Below are 12,827 nucleotides of genomic sequence, written 5' to 3' on the forward strand. Positions count from 1 at the left end.
GGGTTTATCAGGCGGATGGTTGCGTCATCTGGGTAGTGTTGATGTGTGAGGCCGTGATGATGGTGAGGGTCGAAGGATGCCAGGAGATATAGTAATGTGAGTGTGCCTTGAGCTGAAGTCATGATGGGGTGCAGGTTCTTCCGTGACCTTTTACTCCTGTACTCTTCTCAGTCCTCATGGTTCGGAAAGAGTGGTGGGGACACAGCGTGTGGGGGCGTCCATCTCGACTCTTTTGCTCTTTCTCACAGATACAATTTTTATTTTAGGGGAGCTCTGTCTTGGGTAGTGGATGGTCCCTCAGAATTAAAGGGTAGGTTTGGGGAAGAAATCTCCTTGTGGAAGAAGCACTCCGCAATCGGGGTGGATCATACTCTGCACCGTCTCTGTTTTCTCCTTCGGCGGTTGCAAGTACATTCGAACCCCGGCGCTAAAGATGAGAGAGAGAGAGTGTGTGTGTGTGCCCGCCTTGATCATTTTATTTGAAGATAACTTAATCGATACAGTCGGACACCAGACCCAACAACGCGTGCGGTTTGGCACTGGGCAGCAAAGACGTGTATCGGGACCCCCATGAGAAAGAAGGGGTGGCGATTCTCAAAGGGGCGATCGAGACGGGCTTTCTCTTTTCTTCAGCACGCGCCCACTCGCTGGGCCACACACACACACACACGCGCAAGGTCAAGTCCCCACTCTGCCCTCACCCCAGGCCCCACCGCCTGGTGCGGAGCAGCCGTAGACACACACGCGTTACAGCAATGCGCCGACTCACCGTCACCTGAGCACGACCCCTGCCCCAAACTCCACCCATTCCCCACTTTGCACGGCGCCTCACAGCCGTCCCCATCATGCCGGTCGCCACCCGGGGCATCCCCCGAGGTGGCACTCAGGCTCCCCACCCCAGTGGGCAGCGAGGGCCGGGTGAGGTGCGCTCGAGTCACCTTGAAGCTTCGCCCAACATACGGGTGGCACAAGCGTGTTCGCCGTCGCAGGCCGCGCTGTCCAGGACCTGACTACCGACACCAGTAGCGGTAAAATTGCTCGGACTTCGCCCACGTCGTAGGTGCTTGACCCTGCCATCACGAGAAATGGTTCGGCATTGGCAGAGGGATAGAGAGGGGGGTTGCTTGGCTTCCCCACACAGAGTGTGGGTACGGGAGCCTGGATGCCACACACTGAGGTGGGACCCGTCATCAGGGGTGCTGGACAGCGAGCAGAAGCACGAGAGGATGGATGAGTGGGGGGGGAGGCGAGTAGGGTGGAGAGTCGCATACAGAGAATAAGAAGATAAGAACAAGAGCCACCGTGGCAACAAACGCTGGCAGCACCAACAGCAGCGACACGTACACCAGGTTATGGCGCTCCAGGTGAGCAACCTCTGCTTCATTCTCTTTCTTCCCTTCTTCCCCATTCCACCTCACCCCCTTTTCCATCCAAGATCACCCCAGCACCTAAACCTAATCATAGACATCGTGGGACGCGACACTCACACCCACACCCACACCCACACCCACCCTCACAGACAAACAAATGAAAGCGGTAGGGAAAGAGGCGCCCCTCTAGACACCCCGGTGCAACCCTGCCCCCACACGGACTCCTGCATCGGCACAGACACTGCGGCTGTCCACGGAAGAGAGAAGAAGGGAAGAGGAGTTGCCTTCTCACCTGTTGCGCATCTTCTCATCTCTCGCCGCCGCATACCTCAGTGCTCGCGCACAAAGAACGTGTGCATGATGATGACCAATATGATGCACATGAGCCAGAAAAATGGGTAGCCGTACTCCCACGTCAGCTCCGGGAAGCGCTTTTGAAAGTTCATCCCATACACGCCAGCCAGGAATGTCACCGGCGTAAAGAGCATCGTCACGCGCGTCAGCACGGCCATCAACTCAGTTGTGCGGAAGCTCTGCAGAGAGATGTGCAGGTTCAGCAGCGTCTTGGCGTCGTCCCGCACCTCCATCGCGCGGTCGCTGATCTCGATGCACGACGAGCACATCTGCTCTGCCATCTCCCGCGAGCACAGCCGCAACTTTGTGAATGCCTTGGCCAGCACTATCTGGGTGACGTTCAGCATCCGGTGCTGCACGCTCGTGCGACGGTGCAAGTGGTGCAGGAAACTGTTCATCTCCCCTTTGGTCATCGGTGAGTGGTCCTTCTCGTCCAGCAGCCGGTGAAGAAACGGCGACCGCGAGCTTCCAGCGAAGTGGCGCAGAATTCGCTTGTCGATGTAGTGGTCCGACACCGCCGGTGTCGACACGGACTGCTTCTCCACGAACAGCTTCGCTTCGCACTTTTCAAGCAGTGCCGTGTGCACGTCGAGGCTGAGTTGATACGTGTAGATCGCGTCGTCGATGATCTTCAGGAGAAACTCCTGGAAGGATACATTATTGTTCTCGATGACCCTCTTCCACTGTGCGCGTAGGTTCGCCATGCCATGCGTGTCGACGCGGTGCAGCGTGATGACGACGTGCTGTTTCAGGTCAACCACAATAATCCATCGATTCGTCAGCTCCATCACGCTGTCGTCAGAGATGGAGATCTTGTCGGTTGCCACGCGTAGGTTGAGCAGGTACTGGCCAGGGTAGATGGGCGACTCGCAAACCTGCGGCAACACCAGCGTGTGCTCTCGCTCAACCAGGAACGACTCGCACAGCTTGAAGCGGTCCGTTAGGTAGCGCAGCGTCGCGTTGTACCGTTGCCGACTGGGGTCTCTGCCCGTCACGTCCACCCAATACCAGTTGAAGCTCTGCTCAAAGTACGAGGACCTGGCTCTGCGGGATGTGGAAGAAGAGCGCGTCGTCGTCATCTCCCAGGCGCGCCGTTCCTCTAGCGTCATCTCGGCCAACTGGAAGATCTGAGAGTCTTGGGCCGGCATCGCCACCATGGTCGGCTCATCGTGGCCGGGTCTGGAGACGGAGGCACGCAGCTTGGCTGGAATGACCTGGGACTGTCCTTTGTGAACGAAGATTGGGTCACGGAGCTGGGAGGTCTGCAGCTCGACGTTGCTGAAATGATTGCCGGAGCCGCCGCGGCTATTGAAGTAGTGAATGCGCACGACATCCTCCCTACGGAGTGCCGTGCGCATGTCCGGTGTAGGACCAACGACGCGAGCGCCATCGTCCCGGCTCAAGAAGGCGCCGTACTTGGCCTTGTCGCGGCCGTCGGAAGCGATGTGGCGGGCGACGCTGCTGCCTGTCGCTGCGGTCGCGGAGCCGACAGAACCGCTGCCGAGGGACACGAAGACGCCGTCTTTGGTGCCTGATGCGGCGGCTAGTGCTGGCGTCGGCACCGCTGCTCCACTTCCTACGTTGCTTGGGAGAGGATCTTCAGAGGGAATTTCCTGGTAGCCGTTTCGCCTGTGTGCGCCAGCGCAGGACTCTCCCTGTTTCTCTTTCTCACTGCCGCCACGTCCGACGTCAGTGCCACCGCTGCTGCTCAGCAACGAGGAGTACACCAGCGGCGACGCACTGTTGCATTCACTGCGCACAGCGTGGCCCTCTGTTGAGTGATGGACGAGTAAGCCCTCCTCGATGGCGTCGTTGAGGGTGCGCCACACGGTGGAGCGCGGTACAACGATGAAGCGATCGCTCGACGACGAGGACGACGAGGAGGAACGGCTAGGCCGATGGCTCGTACTCTTGGTGCCAGCGCCAGAGGAGATGCATGTGCGAGAATCTTGGGACGGGTGCGTGCCAGTAGACGTGGAAAGCGAGCGCGAGTTGCGACCGCGTCGGCGGTGGCGGCGCCCACGCGGTCGCCACTCGCGCGACCGTTTCGGCTTGCTCTTGAATGTGGACGCCGAAGACGATCCCGAGTCCAAAATCTGCTGCTTTGCCTGCGCAAACTCCTCCTTTGTGAGCCCGCCGTTCTGGTGCAACTCGTGCAAGACTTTAATCGACTCCACAATCTCGAGTGGCCGCAGCGTGTAGGAATGTGAACTGCTCAAGCGAACCTCAGTGGAGGAGATCGGCATCGCGACTGTTGCCGAGTCCTGCGCACATGGCAGTGGTGGGACGCGGTTGGAGCCCAGCTCGCTCGACGTGCTGGGGCGTTGGGCAGAGTGTGGGGTGTGGAGGTTGGGGGTGCCAGGGTGGACCGGCTGATCTGACGGCGTCATAGTGACGCCCTCTGCAGGTAACGACGCTGGCGCCACGGTGTCTGAGGCGTTTGATGACATGAGGCCGCGCGCTGGGTGTGCTAAGTGACAGTGATCCTCTCTCTTCTCGTGAGGAGCAGCCGAGGCAGCGGTATGTACGCGCAGTGTGGCGGGGCTCTCAGGCTTTCCCTGATAATGAGAGACGCGCAGGCCTCCGGGCAGCGGTGGTGAGTAGTAGGCAAAAGGAAGCACAAAGGAAACCGTCACGGTCTGGTCCTCTAAAGCGCGGAGCTCCGGTTACAGTGGGCGTGTTACACGGGTGTCTGTGTCTCTCGCTCTGTGTGTGTGTGTGTGTGTGTGTGTGCGCGTGTGTGCTGTGCATTCGGCGAATGCCGTTCAGGAGGAAGAGTGAAAGATGGTCGCGAATGCGTAGACGAGTGCACGTCAAGGCAGGGTGGCACTGTGAGAGTGTGCGTGAAGGCGCGCACGCAAATATGGAGCTACGCCCCGTCGTAAAGCTTCGGACCGGCTTGCGCGTGTTGCCTCTCGCCCCCAACGAGAGGCAGAGAGAGAGAGAGAGAGAAGGGTACAACAGTCCCCCCCCCCCCCCGTCACTGCGCGACTCACACACAGGCATACACGTGATTTCTAGCCCCGCTCACTGACTTCTGTGAAGACGCCCTTTGGTAGTGCTTGTCAAGCCGAAAGCTGACACACAACATACATGAATGCACGCAGTAGAGCCCTTCTCTCTCTCTCTGCCTCTCGCACTGCAGTGGCGTCAGTCAACATACCGCGTGTGTGTCTACCGTGGCACCACCTTGTTCCCTCTCTTATGGAAGGGTTACAGACGTACGGGCCGTGAGAGGACTGGCGTCTGTATGTGTGTGCTCTCAGTGCAACTGCAAGGGAGGGGGGAGGGAGGGGGGAGGGGGGACGCCGAAGGGAACAGCCACTGTGCCCTCTAACGAGGAAAGGAGAGTCCCAAGGGGTTGGCTTTGCAAAGCGTATGCTGCTCACTCCTCATTACATCCACGCACATCCGGAGCATTACTCGTCTTTACTGCCGCCACCAGAGGGGTGAGGGGTGTAGCGGCCATCGCTATTCCTACTGACTTGACGCGAGTCCTCGCGCAATATGCCACCACCTCCCCGATGAGGTGCGGCACCGTGGCTGCGGCCACCACCACGACCACGGCTTGCACCACTGCCACGGCTACGCTCGAAGTGACCGCTGCCTCGCCCGGAAGCTCGCACGCCGGGCTGACGGTCATATCGACCACCACCGCCGAGGCTGTGGCGGCTGCCGTCGTGACTACCAGCGTAGTTGGATGACGGCAACAACGACCCCAAGAGTTGTTGCTGTGGTGATGCATCCTTGCTACTGCCTGCCCTGGAGTGCCGCTCACTTCCGCCTTCTCCTTGACTGCGCCGACGATTCTTGTAGGAGTTTCGGTACAACCGCTTGCTGTTGTCCTCACCGCTGCGTGTCGCCTGAAAGGAGCTGTTGCTCTGGCTGCTCCGCCGTGGCGACAGCTGCCGCTGCGAGTGGCGGTCGCTGGTGTGCTCGTTGTCCGCCTCGTGGCGCGGTGGGAGGCTGCTGGGAGGGCGGAAATCACCGAAGTTGCTGGAGGTGGAGCTCTGCAACCCATCCACCGACCCTGCTCTTCTGCTTGCGCTGCCGCCGTTACCATTGCCGTTGCTGTTGTCGTTGTTATTCGCAGGCCCTGCGCCGCTCACGGAGAGCAGAGAAAAGCTGCCGCTGGGCACGACGTCATCGGTGCTGAGGCGATCCATAATACGCGGGTAGTCGGCGCTCGGCGGCGCGGCAAGCGTGCGGTTGCTCTCCTGGGTTGGTTTGTTGTTGGTACCGTCGCGCTCAGTCTCATAAAAGTGCTCCGCTCGCTCCATTGTCTCGTCGGACACGATGTGCATACAAACAAACTTGCGCAGTACTCGGGCTGCGGCCGACATCGTCATGGGGCGAGGCGTGTAGCGAAGAATCTCGTAGACCTCGGTCACAATGGCGATCTCGCGCTCCGCGCGTGTGACGCCATCCACGGTGATTTGAAGGAGGTCCATGTTGTCCTCCACGAGCGCATCACCGCTGGAACACAACTCCGCGATGAGAAGCGCGCTAAGCACCTCCGCCGCAAGCGTCGAGTCGCGACTCGTCGTCCGCGGTGACGTGCGCAGCTGCTCGAAGATGACCTCACGGGACGGCGAGCCGGTGCGGAAGGCGTGGTAGAGCCGCAACTCCAGCGAATGCTGTCGCACGTCGCTGAAGCTGGAGACGTTATCGAGCAGCGCTTGCGCCTCGCTGGGCCCCCCGGAGAGTACTAAACTGTGCAACACAAGCAGCGGGCGGTACCGCACAAAACTTTGCGTCTCTGTCGACGCTCGCCACGGAAGCTTCTCCGGGGCGACGAGCACGTGTGTCATGTACTTGCCTACTTCGACGAGGTAGTTGCGTACGGCCAGTGGCGCGGTGTACACGAGCAGCTCGAGGCCTTCGTTCAGCAGCTCCTCATCGTAGACGACGCGCGCGTGGTCAGACAGGACAAGCTGCGCCCAGAACTGGAAGATGCGGAGCTCCTCATAGAGCTTACCCTCGATGGCACGCTGCAGGGCCTCCATGGCGGCCTCGTGCAGCTGCTCACGACACACCGCCACCGTCTCCACCACCTCCTCGCTGCTCGCGTTCGTGTGCGCCGTTAGCTGCGCTACGCAGGCAACAAGGACGGCACCGGTCTGCTTGCGTGTCTTCTCTTCTTTAACAACAGAGAGGCAGCGGTCCATCCACGCACCGAGGGCCGGCAGCACGTTGCCGTACGTGCTGAAGAGCTGCACGGCCACCTCGTCCGCGCTGTACTGGCCACTGGAGAAGGCCGCCATCAACTTCGCGATGGCATCGGGGCGCACATGTTGCAGGGTTGACCGCGATGTTAGTGTGAGGGTGGGGCGTGCGATGGGGCCGGTAACAGGTGACTCGGCGGGCGGCATGCCGTTGATCGAGCCCGCCGAGTCACTCAGACTCACGCTGCCAACCTGTTTGCTGCGTGGCGCTGGTAGAGGCTGCCCGCCAACCATTGTGGAGTTCATTGACAGCTGCCCGCTCGCATCGGCAGCGGCGATTACTGGCGACGCCGCTGCAACCGTTGGGGGAGCGGCGGAGACTACGGAGATCACACCTTGCTCAGCGACGTCGCAAGACGGCGGCGACTGCACCGGTAGGTTGTGTGTCAGGTGAGGCGTGATGAAAGTTGTCACGCTCGGTGTAGCGCTCATCATCGGCGAGGCCGGCTCGTTGGGCAGCATGGCACGCAGGTCATCGACAGTTGACATGAGCACGAAGCGGCAGCGACTAATGGTGTAGTGCTTCACCCAGTAGTCCAGCTGGCTCAGTAGCTGCGGCAGCATCCGGCGTCCCTCTCCCGACTGCACAAAGTAGCGCTCCTTGACAGTGTTCACGACAGTGATGATTTCGTCCACCTGCGACTCTGTTGGCGTGTACGACGGCGGCACTAGAAACTCACCAAACTCAGAACCGAGGCAGCAGATGCGGAAGATGACGGAGATGACGGAGGCGGCGACAATATCGCGCAGGAACAGCTCGCACACAAATCGGACGTTGCCACACATACGGTCGCGACGCTCCTTCTCCGTCTCGCTGCCAAACGACTGAGTGCTTTCGATGGCGGACGTCAGCGTGAAAGACGCGTCGTCCACTACACTCGTCGTCGAACTGAGTGCATCCGCTTCTTCAGCTCGGACGCTCTGCACGAACTCAGCCTGGCAGCGCTTTAGCAGTGCCATGCGCAGACGGTACTCGAGGCTCTGTGTTTTGTCACCGACGATGTGCTGTCCTTGCGGCACTTTGCAGAGCGCCACGATGAGATCAGCGTAGCTGTGACTGAAGTGCTGCTCCCGCACCGCTTTGTTGAAGAAGGCGTCCACAATTTTTGTCAGCTGCTCCGCGTTCGACTCGGGGATGGGCAGACGCAGCAGTTCATTTTTGACCTCGCGAAACTTGACGGGGTCGGTGGTCACCTTGTTGAGCACCGCCACCACCATGTGGTGAATTTTCTTCTGCTCCACCTCGCCGAACAGGCCGCGGCGGCGCAGCGAACTCTGCGCGAGCGAAATCGGCGCCTCCTGGCGACCCTCCCACACATCACCGAGCGACTCCAGCGCATTCGACTTCTTCGCCACGACGCCGGCGCCGGTGCGCAAGGCAGCGGAGGAGCCAAACCCGCCACCGTCCCTGCCGGACAGGTCTGCCAGCGTGCTCGTCCCCCCCTTCGGGGTATCGTGGGAGCTGACGCTCACGTTACTCTTCTTCCCCTTCTTCGTGGCAGTCCCCATGGCACTTGGCGTTGGGTTTGTGCCGCCTATCCGCAGTGACGTGAGCCTGGCCGCTCGCTCGCTGACCTCCTGCACAAAGCGCTGCACCCCGGGCGGGACGTGCACTGTCTCATGGCGGTACTCCGCCATCCATGCGGCGATCTGCGCCGCATCAAAGGCCACCATCTCACAAGTGGCGCGGAGCTGCGGCAGCTCCGTCGGCGGCTCGTCCTCCGGCACCGTATCCTCGGCAGCGCTCGTCTCCATCGACCCCGTAGTCACCTCATCCCTGTCGTAGTCTGGCGGCACTGCGACGGCCTCCTGCGCCTCTGCATCCGTCCTCTCGGCGGCATCGGCCGGCCTCTGAGTTTCTTCAGCGACTTCACGGGTCTCCTCTGGCTTTACTGTAACTGTCTCCATCACTGTCTCCGCGTCATTCCTGCAGGTGCTGTTTTCTACCTCAGCAGCGGCAGCAGCATTCATAATAGCGGCATCCTTCTCTGCCTGAGCGGCGGTGACGACTATGGAGCTGCTCGGTGATCCCTCATCGGCAATGCAGTCGAGCGACGTGTCCGTTCTAGCTCCTTCCTTGTCCTCTGCCATTCTTTCAGCCTTGCCTGCTGCAGCGGCGTCCGCTGCTGGCGTCTCTGTCTCTGCCAACTTCCCTGGTTCGTCCGTTGGAGCGGGTGGTGTGGTGTCTTCCGATGCGATTGTCCCTATCGGCTCTGTCGCCGCGCTCTCATTCTTAGCGGAAGCAGCAACCCCAGCATCAGCAGCAGAGTTCTCGTCACGAGGTTCGTTGGCAGCTTCCTGCACGATCGGTGCAGCCGCTACAGCCTCTTCCTCCACTGCCTGGCCCTCGGCTGCTTCCGGAGAACGCGGCTTGGCTGTCTCGGTGGGTGATGTGGTTGCCACCTCTTTCTGTGTCTCAGCGGGAGACTTGGCAGCGGCGACTACCGCTTCCTCTGTAGTGTGCGCTGGACTGGAATACGGCAAGGCCTGCATGCCGTCGGCATACTTGGTGAGACGCTGTCGAGGGCCGAACAAGATGTCGCGCAGGGTGGACGGGAAGGCGTAGAAGGAACTCGGGTTGCTGCGTGGTTCCTCCCGATTTCTCGGCACCGAACTACACCGCCGTGCTGGCGTCCACACCCCATGACCTGAGTGCTCCATGGTTTGCTCGTGTGTATGTGTGTGTATTGCTCCTCGGTAGGCAGTGCGTGACGATGGGCTGCAGAGAGAGAGAGAGAGATCGAGGCTGTGTCTCCTGTAGTGGCGGCGGGGGAGTGGTAGGCGAGGGGTGAAGGGTCAGGCGGTGCGGAGGGATGGGGGAGGGTGCAGCACCGAGGACCTACACGAGCGCAGAGCAACGGCAAAAGGCGGGGGCGAACAAATAAATCGAGGAGGCGAGCAGCAACAGACACCACCGCGTCTGGGTTCAAACACACGCACAGGGAGAGGGGGAGCCGCGAGACGAAGAGGTGGGGAGGAGGAAGAGACCTACACGCAAACGCGCCACCACACACAGAGATGTGCACGTGGGTGGACGTGTGAGCTCAGCGGTATTACAAAGTCAATGCGCGACTCGTACCTCTCCTTTCGTCGAAGGCAAAAGGCAGCACTGCTAAGACGCGGGGTGAAAGAGAGGCGGAGGCGAACAAACCAATAAAATAAACAAGCGAAAGCGCGCAAGCGGGAGTGGTGGCCGATTGCGCGCAGGCCTCTGGACCTCCTTGTGTCTGCGTGTGCGCGGGTGCTCTGGAGCGACAGCTACCACTCGAGCCGGGAAAAGCCTGTCGCGCAGAAAGCGAAAGGGATGGAGAGGTGTAAGCTAATGGTATAGAAATGACTACAACCACCTCTCACCCACTCTTGCTCGCGCTCTCTCCCTCGATCTAGCGTGCGTCTGTTCGCCTTCTGCGTCAACTTTTCTGGGGGTTGTCGTCGTCGTCCTCCACGCGAGTGGAAGTGCACACGCACGGGTGTTCGCAGAGCGAGAGGAGAAGCGAGACGCAGAGGACGAAGCACAGAGCCGACCAGTAGTGCTGGGTAAAAGAGATGCTGATGATGGAGCAAGAGAAGCAGCGCAAGTCGAAGCAACGATAAGCCACCTACGCAGAGTGGCAGTGACGGCAGTGATAGAGCGAGTTAAAGGGACGGAGGACAAATACACAGGAATATATACATACCGAGTGGCACACGCCCGCTCCTTTACTCGGATATCGATGCAAGTGCTGAGCCACGCACTCACGCCTACTCGGTCACGCAGATGCACGGGAGAGAGAGAGAGAGATGGCAGCGGGAGGTTAAGAGGAAGGGAAGAGACGTAAAAGAAATGCGAACTGAAGACTTGAAAGTAGAAGCAACAGCAACAGCACACGGGGGCAAAGGCGAAAGTCGTTAGCAACGGCTTAAGAGAGACGAAGCGAACAGCGAATACGTATAGAGAGAGAGCAAGAGCGAACGAAGAGAGGGGAAGCAGAGAGAGAGAGAGAGAGGGGGGGGTAATAGTGGTGAGACGGATGATAATGTATGCGAGTCGCAACGACGCGGCACAGATATGCGAAGCAAATGAAGCGATTGGGGGACGACGCACGCCCAGGCACGCGGGGAGGGAAGCGGAGCACACGCACGCACGCACGCACACACACACACACGCACAAGAGGAAACACAAAGTAAAAGAGAAAATGTACCCGAAGTCTTTTCTAGAAATTTTCCTGAAGCGATAAAAGAGAGAGAGGAGAGACGCGTGCGTGTGCAGGTGTCTGTGCGTAGGGAGGGAGAGGGGGGCGGCGGCGCACTGATGCGCTGCTGATTCAGAGGTGATGTGGATCGTGGAGGAGGAGGAGGGGGGTCTCAATGATAGGGGAAGAGAACGCTAAACAAGTGCAAAGAAAATGAAGCAAATAAAAATGAGAAAAGGGTGGGTGCGTAATGCCTGTGTGCCCCCGAGACCGAAAGGAGAGGGGATTGGGGTGGGTGACTATAGATGGGGAGGAGGGGGGGGGTGAGGTGAGGGGCGCTTTTTGGCTGTTCTTCGTCTCTCTCCTGTGTGCGTGTTCGCCCGTCTCTGCGCGTGTAACGTTGATGCAGGAGAGGAAGGGCTGCGAGAGCGAGCGAGTGTTGCGTGAGAGAGACGTGCTGCCTTAGGTCGGTGAGCTTTTTTTCTATTCCTGATGGGTGTGTGAAGAATGACTGACGATTTTGTCCTTGACGTTTTTTTGCTGCTACTTGTTGGCTGCTGCTGCTGCTGTGACAGGGCCCTGCAGGGCCGCAACAGCCGGCGACAGAGCAGACACGCAGCCAGAGAGAGAGTGTGTGTGGAGACAGGGGCGAGGAAGGATGAGAGGAATGCGGCAGATATCATAGCAGTGAGAGGTGGGGAGCGGGAGAGGGAGGAAGCTGAAAAGTGGACAGTTGGAATGTGCTGTTCAGCAACAGCATCTCTGTGGCGCTCATGGCCACAGTCTCATCCAGTTGTTCCGCCTCTCTGTACCTATGTGATGATAGCAGCAGGGAGTTTCCACGCGTTCACCTTAGCGCATGGGAGGACTGGAGGGGGGAGTCCTTGAGCAGCTTGACATAAGAGAGCACATGAATCCACACACCAGGGGAGAGGACCAGCTTTACTGTTGCCTCTCGGAGTGTCCTTCTCGTGTAGACGCGTGCGATCTTCTTTTTATTATTTCTGCTGAGGTTGTTGGTGGCAGTCATGACGACATTGCTGAGCGTCCCTAAGAGCCTCCACTGGCGAATTTGCATACATCCCCACCGCCACCGCGTTGCGCAGTCGTGTCACACACGATAGAGAGTGAGCAAGCTGCTTTACTGGTGGTGGGGAAGCGGCAGCGTGAAGAGGTCACCAAGGAGAGGTACAACCTGTACATGAGAATTCAGCTGTGGTGCGAGGAAAGGGAGGCAGCGCGGAATGATGTCACTGCTCCTCTGGCGCCTCACAGGCACGAATAGGCAGCAGGACAGCGCAGAGGCGAGCTGCTGGACTACGGTTGGCCACTCGCCGCGACTCTCTCCCCCGCCTTCTTTCATACATCGACTGGGGGGAGGGGAGGGGGCAGAAAGGACCAACAAGGAAAGGAGTAGTAACCCCTCCTCCCCCCCACACACACAGCACACGGGCGAAGGCGGGTCCTCTCACGGTGTCTGTCTCTGTGTGTGTGTGTGTGTGTCCCACTCTTCGATAAAAAGTCTAAAGGCAGCCGCGCACCACCGCCATGGGCCCCACCTCGTTGTAGTCCGCCTTTGTCACCCACAACGCCTGCGCCGCCGGCAGCGATGCCCAAATCGAGCCACCAACAAAGGCGGCGTCACGACGCTCCACATCCGCGTACACACGCGCGCTACCGGCGCTGTGGATATCGCTGGTGCCGG

General features: G+C 59.7%; 3 protein-coding genes across 3 annotated transcripts; all 3 read right to left on the bottom strand.

Annotated features, from left to right (window-relative positions):
- Positions 1 to 1,699: 1,699 nt before the first annotated feature.
- Positions 1,700 to 4,174, bottom strand: MGT1 (MGT1 magnesium transporter; the record flags this gene model as incomplete). The annotated part of the gene is made up of 1 exon (XM_001563523.1): positions 1,700 to 4,174. One exon carries the CDS (start codon positions 4,172 to 4,174, stop codon positions 1,700 to 1,702), a length of 2,475 nt encoding a protein of 824 aa, XP_001563573.1.
- A 969-nt stretch (positions 4,175 to 5,143) lies between these two features.
- On the bottom strand, positions 5,144 to 9,610 carry LBRM_15_1270 (conserved hypothetical protein; the record flags this gene model as incomplete). Its single annotated transcript, XM_001563524.1, has 1 exon — positions 5,144 to 9,610. The coding sequence occupies one exon, from the start codon at positions 9,608 to 9,610 to the stop codon at positions 5,144 to 5,146; it is 4,467 nt and encodes a 1,488-aa protein (XP_001563574.1).
- A 3,035-nt stretch (positions 9,611 to 12,645) lies between these two features.
- Positions 12,646 to 12,825, bottom strand: LBRM_15_1280 (putative actin-like protein; the record flags this gene model as incomplete). Its single annotated transcript, XM_001563525.1, has 1 exon — positions 12,646 to 12,825. A coding segment is annotated over one exon (180 nt), but the record flags the coding sequence as incomplete, so codon positions are not given.
- Between the last annotated feature and the right edge of the window lie 2 nt (positions 12,826 to 12,827).

The sequence above is a fragment of the Leishmania braziliensis genome, chromosome 15, assembly GCF_000002845.2.
Source record: "Leishmania braziliensis MHOM/BR/75/M2904 complete genome, chromosome 15".
Lineage (NCBI taxonomy): Eukaryota > Euglenozoa > Kinetoplastea > Trypanosomatida > Trypanosomatidae > Leishmania > Leishmania braziliensis.